This window comes from Delphinapterus leucas, chromosome 12 (genome assembly GCF_059928025.1).
Source record: "Delphinapterus leucas isolate spDelLeu-1000000601 "Yukka" chromosome 12, BTC_Dleu_Yukka2, whole genome shotgun sequence".
Taxonomy (NCBI): Eukaryota; Metazoa; Chordata; class Mammalia; order Artiodactyla; family Monodontidae; genus Delphinapterus; species Delphinapterus leucas.
The window spans coordinates 66,515,416-66,534,250 of NC_143140.1; the positions used below are offsets into that span (position 1 = coordinate 66,515,416).

The window sequence follows — 18,835 nt, forward strand, 5'->3', positions numbered from 1 at the left end:
GTGAAGACATGATCCATGTCTCTGGATGTGCAGGCTCTCTGCTGATCTCTTCGGTTGGGGCACTCCTGTAGAATTCGTGAGCTCCTGGAAGACAGGGAGCTCTATTCACTGCTATATCCTTAGGACCTCGAACATAGTAGGTGCTCAAAAACTACCGATCAGTTGACTGTCTGAGATTTCTAGCAGATTAGATGAATATTCACGCCTATAGCACAAGAGCAGTCGGAGCTTGTGGTATAGATTCGGAAGGCATCAACTTGGTGGTAATAGTTGAAGCTGTCTGTAGTGGAGGATAAAAAGAGAGAGAGAGAGAAAGAAAGAGTGAGGAAATGGACTGAAAATAAGGTCATTAGTTAAAGAAGCCACCTTTAGTGATTTTGAAGCAATGTCAATGGATTATTGTAGACTAGGGGGAGGAGGGCAGAGGAAAGCTAGATTCACGACACTAGAAAGATAGTGCATAGTGAAAAAATAGAAGTAGCTGGGTTCAATTAATTTTTTGAGACATGTGACAGTGAAAGGAAGCTGAAAATGGAATATTAGTGAAGAGATGAAAAGTTCAGGGAGTTATAAGGGCAAATACAAATTCAAAATAAAAGGCTTAATTCTCCTTTTTGAAAATAAGGGAAGAGACTCCTTCTCTCTCTTTTCTTAGAGCATTTATTTAAAAGAAAAAAAGTGTAAGTTCTTTCTCTGTCTCTTTGAAATATAGGTAAATCTTTTGTAAAAGCTCAGTAAGCTGGCTCTTGCTAGCTTTACGACCCAGGAGGGCCTTGCTCAAGGACCTGGGAACTATCTCTGAAATATAATTATTAAGGAAGATGATGCCCCTAGCTCCCAGTTTCTGTGGGTTGGTAGGAGCTTAAGCTCAGCAGACACTTCACTCCTAGGATGCAAAACTATCTTTTGTCATAAAGAGGAGTTTATATTTCCTTTGGATAAAGCCAATTAGCACAGATGGTCAGCCCAACTACCAAGTGAATTTAGGATAAACTACGTGTGACAAATGGTGTGCTGTCGGTCCTTTTTCTTGAGGACTAGTTATTGTTTACCTTGAGAACATGTATGTATTAGTCAGGGTTCTCCAGAAAAACAGAGCCAGTAGGTTGTATATGTATATATGGAGAGATTTATTATAGGGAATTGGCTCGCGTGATTATGGGCACCGACAAGTCTCAGGATCTGCAGGGTGAGATGGCAATTTGGAGATGGAGGAGAACCAATGGTGTAGTTTCAGTCCAAAGGCCGACAGGCTCGGGACCTAAGAAGAGTCAATGCTGCAGTTTGAATCCAAAGGCAGAAAAAAGCCAATGTCCTCGTTCAAAAACAATCAGGCAGAAGGAATTCTCTTTTACTTGGCAAAGGTCAGCTTTTTGGTTCTGTTCAGTCCCTCGACAGATTTGTGTTTACCAGAGTGGGGCGAGGGGGAATTGGATGAAGGTAGTCAAAAGGTATAAACTTACAGTTATAAGATAAATAAGTACTTGGGATATCATGTACAACAGGATAAATATAATTAACATTGCTGTATGTTATATATGAAAATTAAGAGAGAAAATCCTGAGTTCTTATCACAAGAAAAAATTTTTCTGTTTCTTTAATTTTGTATCTATATGAGGTGATGGATGTTCACTAAACTTGTGAAAATCACTTCATAATGTATGTAAGTCAAATCATTATGTTGTACACCTTAAATTTGTACAGTGCTGTATGTCAATTATATCTCAATAAAACTGGAGTTAAAAAATAAAGTCAGTTCATCACACACACACACACACACACACACAAATAGTGTGGAGGCTGAAAAGCAAAGTGGTACTTCAAAAATTGTAATCAGTTCAGAGCCCTGAGGATAGACCAAATGTTAGCAGGTCTCATAAATCTCTTAAAACTCCATTCAGACAATAGACTGGCTCATAAATAAAATCATCCTGATGCCACTAACTCTGAATATTTTCATGAACGTTATAGGGAGGATCTTTGGAGGATTGTTTGTATATCTATTCTTTGGCTACGACAAATAGAAGAATGGAAATGTAATGAGGCATTCGGCTTACACACTTTAGGAAGGATATTTTCTCTTTCTTAACTGACCATAAGACACTACAACTTGAGTCTTAATTTCTTATTGAACTTGAATCTCTGACCCAGATATTATATTCATATGGACCTATAGAGGACAGCCTTCTGCAAACTTTTGTAGGATGTAGGTTTTTTTTTTTTTTTACGCGGGCCTCCCACTGTTGTGGCCTCTCCCGTTGCGGAGCACAGGCTCCGGATGCGCAGGCTCAGCGGCCATGGCTCACGGGCCCAGCCGCTCCGCGGCATGTGGGATCTTCCCGGACCGGGGCACGAACCCGTGTCCCCTGCATCGGCAGGCGGACTCTCAACCATTGCGCCACCAGGGAAGCCCAGGATGTAGGTTTTTATACTGGATCCTTCCTCCTATCTCCTAAGGACCCTAGAATGGAGTGACCCAGTATGAAGTAAATCCATCCTTCTCACTTTCCCCCCCACCCAGGGGAGAGGGGAGGAGGAATAAACTAGGGCAATGATTTATGATAGTGGATTTCCCACCGTGTCCAGCTCTGGACCTTCCCTTGCATCTTAGGAATTCTTGAAGACAAGCCCGAAACATACTGCTCATGTGGCCACAGCCTAAGCTTGATTACTCTCAGTAATAATTTTTTAAAAAGGGAAATAAGAAGGAAGAAGAGGAGGGGCAAGAGGAGAGGTGAAGAAGAAAGAGGAGGAAGAGGAGGAAACCTGGGAGGAAGCGGGGGGAAAAGGAGGAGTAAGAGGGAGAGAAGGAAGAAAAGGGACGAGAAACAACCTTTACTGAACCTGTATCAGTCACTGGACTAAGGGCATTATGTGAAATCTCTAGTTTATTTCCATAACAACTCTAAAGTAATAGATACTATCATTATCATTGTTTTACAAAGGAAGGGACTGAGAATTAGATATTTTAAGTGAAGTTAATACTGAGGGGCAGCAGTGAAGTTTGATTCCAGATTTGTCTGACTCCGGAGTTCCAACTACTAACCACTACCAAAAATTTGAAAGAAAAAAAGTTTGAGTGAAGGGTTTTCTTCTCTAGAGGTGATTTTTCCCGCAGACCCTCCAAACAGCTAGAGAGCGAAAACTGAGATAACTACACTGTTGTGAACTTTGCTTAACATCCATGGATGGATAGGTGGGCAGGGGAACCTTATTAATTACAAGCTAGGCAGGTGAGATAATAACATACTAACAGTAATTTCAAAACATTTTCAAAATAGTATTTGTAATTGTTTTTGTCTCTAAAATTATTACAGTATATTTTTATCAGCAGTCTCTAAAAATAACTTTCACATATTTATTTCAGTTAAAATTGAATTATAAATATTTTCAGGCTAACAGATTTTATTTTCTTGCTGTAATGTTTTTATAATCAATCTTTACAACAACTAGTTTTTTTGTGCTAAGTACACACAATGTCAATTAATTTTCACTCATATTGCTATAGCAAGTAAACCCTCAGTTAGTTGTCTTTGATAAAGCAAGATGAAATTTTACCATAGACAGGAAGAAATCAGCAAGTTCACAATTTCAGTTAAATCAACATCATAATCTGTTAAAACAGTATTTTGTGATACTAATATTTTCATAACTCAATTCAAAATTTATCCATTCATCCTGTCTACAAAGCATATTGCCCAAATATTAACTATTTATCAGATAATCTACCACTGTGCTGACAGGTGGCCTTTATTTTCTTTGGCAGCAGTTCAAAGTTTCTAGAATGTATTGATGGCTAAATAGCTATTAACACTGATAAGAGCTCTTGCTGTGTTTCTGTGACTGGACCACCATATGGAGCCGATTTTAAAACAGAAAGATTAAAAGAGCTCACTCTTAACACATATAAGGGAACACGAAGAGCACATTGTCATTGATCCTTCTAAACTTACCTCCCAAGTCTGAAAACGTCCTACTCTTTCTGTTGACAGTCTTCTCTCAGTGTCTCAAGGAAAATTTATGTTCTCCATGCCACGTCTACAGATATGATTAACTAAGTTCAATCTTTCTTCAGGGTGTATATATATATTTAATATTAATTTTGTTCTCTCACCTAAGCCTTCCCCCTGCATTCTATCAAAGTCTGTGGCTATTAAAGCTACAAGATTGACTATGAGGAATGTGGTGTATTTAAGGTAAGGATGCAATTAAAACATAACTTTAATAATCACTAAGCAAAATTTCAGTGTCCAGCCCTTCAATCAAACAGGATTAACACTGAGTCCCTCAGGAAGCCACAGTCTAGCATGGCCATGTAAGAAAACACGAGTAACCTAGACTGCTAAAGAACACGTTGGACACGAAGTTCAGAGTTTCTGGTTTGAGGATCTGATACACCTAAATTAAGAGATATGAACACAACACTTTGGTCTCTAAGATAAAATAGAGAAAAATATACCTACTTTGTGAAATAAAAGAAAATACATGTTAAAATATTTTGTAAATTATAAAATGCTATATATAAAACATCAGTGATACCTTTACATACTCCTGGCAAGAAGATACAGATAAAATTGCCCTCAGATCAATGAAAAGGGCAGGGAAAGTTTGAGCAAATGTTGGTATTGGCTTGCAGTTAGCAGGTACATGGTACTGACAACAAAGTAATGGGGCAAAAGGCAAAGAGTATAACATAACTATTGGTTTAGAATAAAAGAAGAATAAGTGGCAACCTTGGTGACTCATGGCAGACATTAATCATTTATTGAGTGGTTTCTATATGCTAAAGTTAAAGAAGAATGTAAGATACACGCTTTTGAGGACCTTACATTCAGTGATAGACATTACTGTGTTAGCCAATATTTGTGAATCGTTTCCCTTTCCTGGACATGCAGAATTACACTTCCTACTTATTTAAATTTGGCATGGCCATGTGACTTTCTTTGGCCAATAGAATGAGTGGAAATGGCAGGTATCACTCTGGGTGAAAGCATTTAAAAGGCAGTGTGCAATTTCTCCATATTCTTTTCTCATGCTCTAGAAATTATGGGAGCAGTGTTGATAAGGAGATGACACAAGATGAAAAAGCCTGGAGTTCTGAGCCTTGACATATAGGCTAGCTGCCCTAGAATAGATTCTGAATGAACAAGAAATAAACTTTTATTTTAAAAAACCATGATATTTTTTATATCATTTATTACTGCACCGTTACCTAGCCTATCCTGACTAAAACACATTCTACAGAGAAAGTATAGCATGGTGAAAGAGTGCATTCATCCTTCAGTAGCCAAAGGGGATTGATTTCAGGACCTCCTGTGGATATCAAAATTCTCAGATATTCAAGTCCCTTATACAAAATGGTATAGTATTTGTATATAACCTATGTACATCCTCCGGTACACTTTAAACCATCTCTAGATTACTTATAATACCTAATAAAATGTAAATGCTATGTAAATAGTTGCCAACACACAGAAAATTCAAATTTTGCTTTTTGGAACTTTCTGGAATTTTTTTTCAAATACTTTCAATCTGCAGTTGGTTGAATCTGTGGACGCACTAACCACAGATATGGAGGGCCGATCGTACATACATCTGAGGCAAAAGGAGCTGAATGTTTTACCTCATCTTAACTATTTATTATTGGTTGACTTTGAATATATTACTTAGTCCCTCTGAGCCTCAATGTTATCCTTGTAAAATGAAGATAATAATGCTTGCTTAAAGAATTGTTTCATGTGAGAAAGTGTCTATTTTTAATAGTAAATTAGTTAAACAAGGAAGCCATTAGACTAGGAGGTTCTAATAGCTTAGCAACCTATGTAAGCAAACCAAAACCTAAGCCTGTAAATGCCTGGAAGTTAAGAAACCGAAACCTAAGGACAACTAATCACAAACAGCCAACTAGGCTTTCCCAAATAGTTCAATAATTTTATTGAACTATCGCCAATAAAATTATTTCTTGCTTTGCTTTTTCATCTTCTCTATAAAAGCCTTGCCCCTAACTCTTGTCAGTGGAGCTCTCCTAACCACTTCTGGTTTGGTGCTGCCCCATTCAAATTGATTTTTGCTCCAATAAACTCTTAGAACATTTAATATGGCTCATTTTATCTTTTAATAGTTAATCCTTGAAATGCTCATTATTATTATACCTCAGCAATAATGAAATACAGTTGAAATATCTTAAAAATAAACACAACTCTTGTTGGCGCCACTAAACACGGATGTCCCAATGCAATGGGTGCTAAAGAGCTATCAAGGGCTGGAAAATAGGAACCGTCCTTTGAGGGTGTGAGGGGTGGGATATTCCCTTGTTCCAGGGAATAAGGGTGAGGGGGCCATGCGTTCCTGCTGGGACATTTTTTGCATTTTGCAGTTGTTTAATTTTTTCTTTCTTTTTTGTAATTTTGAATTTTTTGTGAGACCCGGGTCTCAAGACAAGCGGAAACACCCTTACCACAGTGGGCAGACCACAGGTACTTTGAAACCTTTCCAAGGATTGACGATCCTTGGAATCTGGAAGTTCTGTTTTGTTTATGTTTTTATTTCTTTTAATTTTTATACAGATATATTCAGAGATCTAAGCAACTTTTTCCATTCCCTGTCTTCTCCACCAACTTGAAAGTGAATACTTTTAGCAAAGGAAGGAGGAAAATACTACAGCAACATTTTGAGAGGTTTGGGATTTTTTATGAAAAAACAAAAGTAATGAACTGAGATGGAGAAAATGTTCCCACCTTAAGCCCACGTGAATCCCTCTCTCCCGCCTCTACTGTCTTCCTAAGTTTCTATTAAAGAAGCCATTGAAGTAGCTCCACTATCATCACAAAGATGCACTGAGTGAGGAGTAAAGAAAAAGACAGAGCTGGATAAAGAGTCACAGTCCATTGGTTCGCCAGCCGGTGTTCTACAGCACTCAGAGTGTGAGAACCTGCATCATGGCCATAACCTCCACATTCTGGAGTTGTGGCCGGCTGCTCAGTTGGCCCTTCTATCCTGGTCCTGGCATCTGGGCTCTCTTCACCCATCATCCTGCCTCAAAAGTGCATGAAGAACCCCATCAGTCCAGGTCAGCTGTTGTCAAAAAACCACCAGACGTGGAGTCCCCTTGATCCTGACACAAATCATGTCCCTGTGGGGTATGAACAAGATCGTTGAGATCTTGGCTTCTCCAGCATCCATACCCGGGAAGTGTTTGACTGTAGGAAACCCAGGTTCTCTAAGGTTGTACTGAAACCACAGTCCATGACTAGGGAAGCTCACAAAGTCTTTAACCTTGGCCGTTGAAATTTACCAAGTCCTGAGCTATGAGTAGAAAGAACAGCACGGCAGCCAAGTGCTCCTGCCATGCCTGTAGGCTGAAAGAAAATGAGATTGTGGCACAGGAGACCTCAGCCCTCCGAGTGCAAGCCAAGCACATTTCCCCGTAGGGTGCATTTTTGATTGTTCTCTTTTGAAGAGACTCGTTTGTCTCCTGTCTGAGAGCACCATACCTGAACAAACCGTTCTGTCATAAACACTTTTCTAGTAGTACAAACACACTGACTCACATTTTAATCTACACCTGTGTCCAGCTATGTGCTCCCACACATGCTATGGCCTGTGTGTGTGGTCACCAAGGTGTGTCTGTGTGTGTGTGTGTGTGTGTGTGCATGCCCACATATGTATGAGTGAACATGTGTTCTTTTGCATTACTCTCCATTTTAAAAACCTTCATCTTTAGTTCAAATAAAAAAGTACCATATTTTTATTAGATTATGGAGAACTCGGGCGGTTTTCCTCCCCTGCTATTCTCTTTCCTCCCTCCCATTCAGTGTTGTTTCACGTTAGACCTTATTTACTTCTCCATGCTGCTGTCTTTGGATTCACTAAGGACAACTTTGGTGAAATAGCAGATCTCAGTTTTCAAAAGTACAAGCTCTTATTTGTTTAATCTTTAAATTACCATGATAAAATGCTATACAAAATAATAGCATGACACTGCAGCACTGTTAACATATAGGTTGTTTTCCTCACATTTTAAGTTTTGGTGATAATTGTCTTCATATTTAAAGTGCTATTTAGATTTATTAAGTCCCATATTTACTTATTATTTTATCTACTACGTTTCACTTTAATAATGCCAACCACGGCCAGGTAAGAATAGAATTATTAGAACACAGATTTGGTTTTGCACCATCTGTACCTAAATCACTAATCCCATTGTACACAAAAGCATGTTGCCTAAGTATTACTAGTGGATGTGAGGTATTTTCCCCATTTAACAATTTTATGTTCTTCTCAGAAACAAAAATTAAACTGATGCATTTGGAACATGCCTAGAACATCCACAAGACAGAGGATCAAAGGAAATGTGAGGAATGAACAGTTATTTTCCGTGTAGGAGTCAAATGCTGTATTTCAGAACAGCATTTTTTTTTTTTTTTTTTTTTTTCTGCTGTACGTGGGCCTTTCACTGTTGTGGCCTCTCCTGTTGCGGAGCACAGGCTCCGGACGCGCAGGCTCAGCGGCCATGGCTCACGGGCCCAGCCGCTCCGCGGCATGTGGGATCTTCCCGGACCGGGGCACGAACCCGTGTGCCCTGCATCGGCAGGCGGACTCTCAACCACTGGGCCACCAGGGAAACCCCAGAACAGCTTTTGATATTGATATGATTTCCTATTTGACCTTTTCCATGTTCCTCTTGATATCCAAAACACTTCAATTATTTAAGTGGATTTTTCCATTTTTAATACATAGTTTTATAAATTATTAGGAGAAAAAGACCTTGATGATTAAAAAAACATTGGCCCATTAAGTAAACAGGTAGCTTTTTAAAGACCCTTTTTCCTAGTAGTGTCAATTCCTGAAGTAATCCTCAGTCTAAGAAATTGTATAAGTTTAGTGTTTATTGTTTTAAGGTGTTAGGTTTGGTGTAACTTGTTATGTCACAATGGATAACATGTCACAATGGATAACTAATACATGTGTTAAGATTGAAGAGAAAAAGAAACATTTAGGGTTTTTTGAAGGCTTCAGTATTTTAAACCTATTACTGATATGCGTCGGCATGTTTTCTGTTTTAAACTAAAATTGTAGGACGGTATTGAGGCTTATCACGCTGGTTCCTATTCCTAAATACATAAGGAGCTTCCTTATTTTCAAATAGGTTTCTTTTTTTTAACTCAGTTAATGTCATCCAAAAGCACAAGATGAATTTTACTTATATATTTATTGGATTATATAGTATTTTTTAGGAAAAGCATCTGCCCCAAAAATGTCTATTTCAAAAGGGTGCACTGCTGGCATGGATCACTGCTGCCAGTGCCCTGCTTTCCCTTGTAGAAGGTCATGTTTTGTACATTGTGAGGTTTGTATCAGGGCTATGTGGATATTCTATCAGGTGAGAGATGATTTGACTTCAAAGATGTTCTTTGTTTCACTAAGTTGTATAATGTCAAGAGATTCTGCTGTTACTAAAAGAGAACGTGTTTGATGCCAGATTGACTGCATAATTTCATCAGTATGACTTTCTGGTTTCCTAACTCCAGAAGATCTCCAATAAGATGGTGACTTCACTATCATTTCATCAGCAATGCTTCTCTAAGAATATCTAGTGGAGTCTTGGGGAGCCAGGCTAGCTGGATATTCTTACTAGGTAAACATTTTGTTCAAGGTTCAATTAATGGTGAAAAATCAAGGTGGAGGGAGGATGTTGGAATATGTATAAGTTTGCTAGGGCTGCCATAATAAAGTACCACAGACAGGCTTAAACAACAGAAATTTATTTTCTCATTCTGGAGGCTAGAAGTGTCAGCATGATTGATTTCTTCTGAGGGCCTCTCTCCTTGGCTTGTAGATAGCCATCTTCCTCTGTGTCTTCACGTGGTCTCCCCCCTGTACATGTCTGTGTCCTAATCTGCTTTTCTTATAAGAACACCAGTCATATTGGATTAGGGCCCACCCTAACGGCCTCATTTTACTTCTTTAAAACCCTATCTCCAAATACAGTCACATTCTCAGGTATGGAGTTAGGACTTCAATGTATGAATTTCAGGGACACATAATTCAGCTCATAAGAGAACTGAAATGTATTGTTTAGGAAAATAACTAACATATTACATAAATAAAATTGTTGGGAGTCTTAAGCAGAACAGAGTAAAAGATACGTGTTATAATAAAAGTGGTAATGAGTTCAGACTTATTGTAGGTGATAAGGCTCAGAAATTGTATAAGAAATAAGAGCAGAAGAGTTAATCATGGAGAATCTCTCCATGGAGACTGGAGGTGAGGACCATTGGGGGCATCTTGGAATGGGCTGCCACAGTGAGAGTGTGTGTGTGTGTGTGTGTGTTACATCATCATGAAGTTGATAACGTAAATTATATCATTAAATGAGGAAGGGTCAAAAGTTTCTCTCTGGATCATTTACATTCGTCAAGGTATAAATAGATAGATTATTTTTTTAAAGTATATTTGAGCATTGGTCTTTCTTAGAATTGGGTTGTTTGTATCAAATGAGCATCACAAATATTTTATGCAGAAGAAAGAAAAATTACAGTTAAAAAGCACATCAAAACTATGATTAAGGGCTTCCCTGGTGGCGCAGTGGTTGAGAGCCTGCCTGCCGATGCAGGGGACACGGGTTCGTGCCCCAGTCTGGGAAGATCCCACATGCCGCGGAGAGGCTGGGCCCGTGAGCCATGGCTGCTGGGCCTGCACGTTCGAAGCCTGTGCTCCGCAACGGGAGTGGCCACAACAGTGAGAGGCCCACGTACCGCAAAAAAACCCCAAAAAAACTATGATTAAAAACATATATGCATTAAAGAAATCCAGAGTGAAAAAGTAATCAGAGCTAGGTGTGGATGTAGTAAATAACATTTTTTAAAGTGAATTCACTGCTGCAATGTTAAATTTTAAGAAAAATCATTCTAAGACAAGTAAGCAAAGTTGTCACAGAGAAAAATATCAGATAGTATATTAATATAAGTAGTTCTTAGTTGATCTCCAGGAAAAATTTGAAAATAAAAACTAACAATTTCTTTGAAAATTTTAGAACATACCAATGCAACAAAAGACTATGATGTGGTATCTTATAATGATTAGATATTAATCATGTTTATAAAAATTATACTCACTTGTTTGGGGTATTAGCCTAATAGGCATATTTGGTCATAAATTATTAAAGGTAATCCTTTTGTGGTGTTAATACAACAGAAAGCAAATTGAAATATTTTATTTCTCCTTGGGTGGAAGAATTACAAGAAAGACACTCAAGGACTATTTGCCTATTCGTTTGTATTAAAGGTTTTCAATACTATAATCCATTGTTATTTAATACTTTAGAGCAGGGGACAGCAATGTTTTTCTGTAAATGTAGTAAATATTTTCACCCTTTTTAGCCATGTGGTCTCTATCACGTCTACTCCATTCCACAGTTGTAGCATGAAAACAACCATCAAAAATACTAAACAAATAAACATGACTGTGTTCAATAAAACTTTAGGTATGGAGACTGAATTTTGAATTTCAAATAATTTTCATGTGTCACAAAATGTCTTTTTATTTTCTTTTTCAAACCTTTATAAACATAAAAACCTTTCTTAACTCATGCAAAAACAGAATAACAGGCCAGATTTGATAAATGTCTATTTTAGAGCCACCCTGTTAGCTTGCTCACAGATTGATAAGATAGGCAAAGCACTAAATAAGCAGGAAATCACCACTGAAAAGCACATAAAAAACATTAAGGCTCTTGAGCAGATTCCTAGATGGAAGCCCAGCTGCCTTCTGGGATACCTTAGTGCTAGATATCAAGCCACACCCAACCGGCTGATGTTGAGTTCATTGATTTTCTAACTGAAATATGCAGAGTGGCTGAACTGTTGGAAAATATATGCACTTCGTCCAATCAGAGGTGATATAATTTTAGCAATAAATACATCACAGTTGGTTTTTCTGTGATAGTCCTATATCATTGTAATAGCTAACATATATAGAGTGCTTTCCATGAGAGGGAACTTGTCTAAGTACTTTAACTGCAGTAACATTTAATTCTCACCAAAAAAAACCTAACAGGTGGGTATAACTGTTGTTGTCATTTTACAGATTTTACCTTTCAAAATTCTTTCACTATTTATCTGGCTTATATTGTCGTGTGTGTGTGTGTGTGTGTTTATTTGTCTAAACAAAAGAAAAAGCGTATTAGTAATTCACTGATATGATAGACCATGACCACTATTATCAAAATCCCAGACCCATTCTTCTTCTCACATCCACTTAAATGATCTGAAGTAAAAGAGAGAAAATGTAAATATTCTACCAACCTAATGAGTACACAATAGGTATGACAACTATGAGCGTTACTCTCAGTGCCTGTGCCATGAGGTCTGAGAAAGCATTTGGTGCACTATCCTTCTCGTATAACCTTCCAAACAGAGTTACTGTCAAGATAGGTCCAGATAGTGGCTTCTGGCTGCACAAGCGTCCGTCACTTGACACCTATTTAAAACACAGGGAAGTTGACTGACAGTAACTTTCAGTTACACAACCTCACAACATACTCTTAAAATTCAGTACAACTGGATGAAGAAACAGTAAAAATAATGGCCAGATTCTATTCCATCTGAAATATGTGAAATTGTACAGAGTATAAGAAAAATTGGAGCTATGGAATTGGCACTGATCCATTTATTATTGAAATGCCCATAATCTATATCTTATGATTTACTCTGAGAGAGCATCTGATGAGTTAATAAACATAAAACAATGGATCTGAGAATAAATAAGAGAGAAATCTTGTTCTCTCCTACAAGAAAAAGACTCCTCCAAAGGGTCAGGCGGGCTTGACTAAGGGGGTTATGGGCTGAGCCTCTATCATCCCTGACACTCACTCATCACAGCCTCCCTACCTGCCTATTGTCCCCAACTCCCCACAGCAACTGTTTGGAAGAGGAGAGGGGAGTGAGAGCAGGACCTGCAGGAAAAGTCAGCAGGAGAATGTGGCTGGACAGAGCACTTGCGCAGTAATAAATTATTTCTTGCATATTAACAGAAAAAAAAGGTTTTGCTTTCTTGCCAATTCAGCGACTGTCCAATTCTCTCTAAGCTTTTCCTTCTTTCTTTTTCTCTGATGGTCACACGGTGCCCTAGGCCATCCCTCCCCAGTGACACAAAGAGGCTTCCTCTGGTGGGACTGGTCCTGAAACTCTTCTTGAGTCTTCTTTCTACTTGACCGACCTCAAACACCCCAGCCCACTCCCTGAAGTCCCCACAATAAGATATATTTCTTTATTCTCAAGGACATGCTCATTTTTCTCTAAGGGAATTTTAGACAAGAGATCCCATGTCCTCAGTGTCCTTGGTGAGCCCTAAGGACAATTTTACCCTTTCCAAATGAAGGTTTTCATGATATCTGTAAGCACTTGGGCAGGTTTTCTACTCAAAAGATGCTTCCTCTTACATAAAATGAGTTGGCAATATTAAGCAAAAAATCGTACCTGAAATTCTCCAGGTGCAAGCTGAATTCCACTCAGCAACACCTCAGGGAAGACATACTGGGTTTCAAAAGTGCCACTGAGGGAGAACATTTCAAACCTGGTGGAGGCAGTTTCAACTGAATCACCACAAGTGTGTAAGTCCATTGTTTTACACTTCAACAGAGTACAAATCTAGGAACGTAAAAACAAAACAATAAGTCTTAGGAAAGCCAGTTGAAACATTCTCTTGACATAGAAAAAAGTGCCTATGCCCCTTTGTTTATAATGTTTGTTATAGTATTACTTCCTCATTAGATTAATCTGGTTCGTTGCTGAATGCTTTTGCAACTAGTAATAAAAATAAAGGACTTCAGACCCTAGTGCTTTCTGTAGTTCACTGTAAACAGATTCAACCACATAAAGAAATAATCAGATCCTTGGTCTACAGTCATGAACAATTATACCCTAATTGTTTTCAAGTTAGCCATGTTTTTAATAATCAAAAGTGTTTGATTATTTTTAAAAAGTTTAGACACTAGTTTAATTTCTACCTTAGTGCCTATTTCTAACAATGAAGGAACTTTAAATCTGTACTGAGTCCTAGAGTTGATCTAGAGACAACTCTTGTGATCTGGAAAAGTCACATACCTTATACCTGAGCAGGAAAATGATGACAGCTCTTGTTATCCTACATAGTTATACTATACTACACTACAATACATAGCTATTTGCATGTAAATTTAAGTGTATGAATCACCTCACCATGCAGATGCAAAGTCCCCAAAAGGAAGATCCATCTTCATTTAACTCCATCTGTACTGCATCTTCAAAGCTTTACTCCAAGCCACTTTTATTTCTTGCCTGACTAAAGCAATAGCCCTTAACTGGTCTCCCTGCTTCCACTTCTGAAGTTGGAGAGCAAGCGTTTTAGGGCAAGTGTGTCAAGATGGGATACAAATAACTTTCAGATAAAGGTAGAATGAACACATGCTTCAATTTTGTTCCCTTGCAATCCTACTAAAACCAACTTTATTATTACTATTATTTTTGGAAGAGCTAAACCCACAAGGTTAGGAGAACAGGAGGATAGATTATGGCACAAGTTTAGAAGTTGGGGTGTTGACGCAAAAATGGTAACTGAGGAAGCAGCCCAAGTGCCCATCAACAGAGTATTGGATTAAGAAGATGAGGTACAGGGCTTCCCTGGTGGTGCAGTGGTTGAGAATCTGCCTGCCAATGCAGAGGACATGGGTTCGAGCCCTGGTCTGGGAAGATCCCACATGCTGCGGAGCAACTAGGCCCATGAGCCACAACCACTGAGCCTGCGCGTCTGGAGCCTGTGCTCCGCAAAAAGAGAGGCCATGATAGTGAGAGGCCTGCGTACCGCGATGAAGAGTGGCCCCCGCTTGCCGCAACTAGAGAAAGCCCTCGCACAGAAATGAAGACCCAACACAGCCAAAAATAAATAAATAAATAAATTTAAAAAGAAAAAAAAAGATGAGGTACATATATACAAAGGAATATTACTAAGCCATAAAAAAGAATGAAATATTACCATTTGCAGCAACGTGGATGGACCTAGAGAATATTATACTTAGTGAAGTAAGTCAGACAGAGAATGTGGAATCTAAAAAATGATACAGGGCTTCCCTGGTGGCACAGTGGTTGAGAGTCCGCCTGCCGATGCAGGGGACACGGGAGGATCCCACATGCCGCAGAGTGGCTAGGCCCTGAGCCATGGCCACTGAGCCTGCATGTCTGGAGCCTGTGCTCCGTAATGGGAGAGGCCACAACAGCGAGAGGCCCGCGTACCGCAAAAAAAAAAAAAAAAAAAAAGATACAAATGAATGTGTAAAAAAAAAAACTGAAACAGACTCATAGATATAGAAAACAAACTTGTGGTTACCAAAGGGAAGAAGGAAGGTGTGAGGGACAAATTAGGTTATGGGATTAACAGATACACGTTACTATACATAAAATAGATAAGCAACAAAGGTATACTGTATAGCACAGGGAATTACACCTATTATCTTGTAACAACCTATAATGGAATTTAATCTGCAAAAATACTGAATCACTACGTCGTACACCTGAAACTAACACTATATTATAAATCAACTAAAGTTCAATTTAAAAAATGGTAACTGATTTAACAGACCTAAGAAAGCCAAGTTCTGAACTAGCTGTGGGGAAAGCTAAGAATCAACCAATCTAAACTTTTGAGAATACTCAAAAGTTTCCATCTCTGGAAGCACTAGGTACCTCAGGAGCTGGGAGTAAATTGGGGTGCTTGAAGAAAGGAAAATTTGTGGGAAGTTGTTAAGAATGCCTCAGTACTGAGTCCCCACCAATGGATGGGCAGCTACCCTTTCCCTGTTCCAGTAAAAGATGGAATACTTATTTCCAGAGAGGGTAAAGCAGACGATGTTTAGATGGAGGTTTTGAAAGACATGTTTGAAGGGGATTCCTTGAATGAATCAAACTGAATGGTAAAACCATCTCCCTCCACCCTGCAAGGTCATTTCCCTCACTTGACTCTCTAAATGCTGTCAAAAAAGGCATTTATCCTTCAGGAATAGGGTTGCCAGATAAATTACAGGACAGGAGTCCCAGTTAAATCTGAAGTTCAGATAAACTAAAAAAACTAAACCCAGTTTTTAGTATAAATATGTCCCAACTATTGCATGGACATACTTATTTTTTTTTAAGTTGCTGTTTATCTGAACTCTGAATTTACCTGGGCATCCTGTGTTTTTATTTGTTAAATTATTCAGGAAGGGAAATCGAAGATTTTTTTTTTTTTTTTTTTTGCGGTACGCGGGCCTCTCACTGCTGTGGCCCCTCCCACCGCGGAGCACAGGCTCCGGACGCGCAGGCCCAGCAGCCGTGGCTCACGGGCCCAGCCGCTCCACGGCACGTGGGATCCTACTGGTCTGGGACACGAACCCGTGTTCCCTGTATCGGCAGGCGTACTCTCAACCACTGCGCCACCAGGGAAGCCGGGAAATAGAAGAATTTTGAAACCTGGAAAACGTAATCATCCCAAAGGGAAATCTTTAAAGACACTTACCTCAGGGATTCCCCTAATCAAAAGCCCAGCTAGACCGTCCCTCTGTGAAGCTTAAAACTGGCAAGTATCACCCACAGGCTCAGAGCTTTTAGTCAGTTCTGGTAACCCTGAAAAGTCACCATATCCATGAAGAAAGCTTCTAAATTTAGAATTTTAAATTCGAAAACCTGTCTGGCCCCAGTGGCTTAGCTAGGGGATCACTGTCCAGCCATAATAACAGAGGACTTCGTTTCATTTGACAGCACTAACCAACCTCCCAACACCGAGAAGAGACCTACCACCAATCCCCTCAAGTGGAACCAAGACTCTGGGGCAGGCAGAGAAGCAGACAAGACTGAGAGGAAAGGATGGAAAAGAGGGAGGAAGAGCTGAGACACTGCTGTCTTGTGTTTTAACCAGCTTTTGAAACTTAAAACTAGATCACAAAATAATAATAAAAAAAATAAGCACAATTTTTTAATTTTAAAAATATGGCAGTATAATACCATATATATACCACATATATAATGCAATATATGTCAATATGCTGTATAATATATGATAATATTTATATGGCAATAAATATTCTTCTACAACATAATTTTTTAAACTAATTTCCAATCATTGGACATTTTCTACCTGTGTTTTTTATACCATTTTTTCCCCTTTCTTCTAGCACCTCAGAGCACTGATAAGAAATATTGATTCCGCCGATATTTTCATCCTTTCCTTTCTTGTTGCTCTTTCCCTTAGGCCTATAAAGATAATCATGTTTCTCTCATCTATTGGGAGAACACAAAACAAAAAAAGCATGGGCCTCTCTGTCTAGCTTCTACCTTGTTTCCTTTCTTCCTGTATCAGGCAAGATTTTTGCAGAAGAAATATTGACTCGCTCTTTCAATATCTCACTTCCCTTTGACTTTTCAACCCACTGTAATCTGTCTTTCACTCTATCATTATGAGCCCAGGAGATTCCACCAAAATTATACTCATTCATTCAATAATGGTAAACATATTGCACAAATACACTTCACGATTTCCTCCCTCTGAGAGTCTCTGCTTCCTTTCCTTCCATGAGAGTACTCTCTAAGTTCTCCTTTATTTCTCAAACATATTTGCATGTTCCTATTCTTCTGTTTATTTCCTGCCCAAACACAAGAGTTTCAAAACTTCCACCTTTAACTCACTGTTCACTGTTTTAGTCAGCTTTTGCAATTCACTCTTGTGGGTTTACCACCACCTTTTTCCTGCTGGTTTTCAAAACAATATTTCTAAATCTCGTATCTTCCTAAAGTATCAGACCCATATATTCAACAGCCTATTGGATGGCTCCAACTGAACGTCCCCAGAGTAATTAAAAACCAGCACATCCAAAGCTGGATTGAACATCTTCCCCACTCCCATCCAATTTGCTCCTCCTCTTGAATCCTGATCTGTCAAAGCATCACATTTCATCCAGCCACTCTTGCCAGAAACCTGGTACATTCTAGATCCTTCTTTCTGCTTTCCTGTTCCATGTCAAATTAGTTACTAAGTTTAGTTTTCTAAATATTTCTTGACTCCATACCCTGCTTTTATTCCTATGAACATAATCTTGGTTCAGGTCCTAATAGGGCTATTTTCATAATCTAACTAGTCATTTTGTCCTATGTTCCATGATCCGTAGGGCAACCAGAACAATCTACTCAAAAACAGATGTGATCACATCATTCCCCTGCTGAACACCTTCCAACAGAAACCCATCACTGATGGAATGAAGTCCACATCTTAGAAATGAGAGGTAAGATCCTGCAGGATGTGATCCTGCCTCTATGCTCATCTTCCACCCATCCTTGCTTCTTATGCTACATTTCAGTGACAGTCAGCTGCTTGCTTGTCCCAGCATACCCTGCTTTTTGACATATCCACCCCCTTGCTTAACCCCACCTAGAATTCCCTCCCACTTTTTTTCACCTGGATAAAATAGCATAAGTTCAAGCAGCATGTCTTCAGAAACTTCCCTGGATCCCCAAATTAGGCTAAGTGAAGCTCCTTAGTATTTCTATAGCAAAATATGCCTTTGTTCTATCACATGCCAACCTGTACTGAAATTATGTTCACCTGTCTTTCTCCCCTACTAAATTCCTCAAGAGGAGGGTCCATACTTATTCATCTTCATCACATTAGCACCAAATATACGCCTGATATGTATTTGGCACTCGATAAATGTTTGCCAAAATGAACAAGCTTTGGTAGAGGTGCTTATCATACAGCAAACAAAACGCTACACAGTGGGCATGGTTCCAGCACTCAAAAGGCTTTCAGTCTCAAACAAGTATGTACATAATTT

The 18,835-nt window shown here is 38.9% G+C and overlaps 1 protein-coding gene across 2 annotated transcripts in view; it reads right to left on the bottom strand.

Moving 5' to 3' along the window:
- Positions 1-122: 122 nt before the first annotated feature.
- LOC111165838 (pantetheinase) overlaps positions 123-18,835 on the bottom strand; it is a 29,345-nt gene continuing 10,632 nt past the window's right edge. The window contains exons 6-7 of one of the 2 annotated variants that reach the window (XM_089922014.1): positions 13,479-13,649; positions 123-280 (exon numbers count right to left, since the gene is read on the bottom strand). In XM_089922014.1, the coding sequence (XP_089778140.1) occupies positions 206-280; positions 13,479-13,649 (246 nt within the window). In that variant the 3' untranslated portion in view covers positions 123-205. Of the gene's footprint in view, positions 281-11,199; positions 12,481-13,478; positions 13,650-18,835 lie in introns of those variants that run through there. The other variant, XM_022556832.3, reaches the window with a different exon arrangement.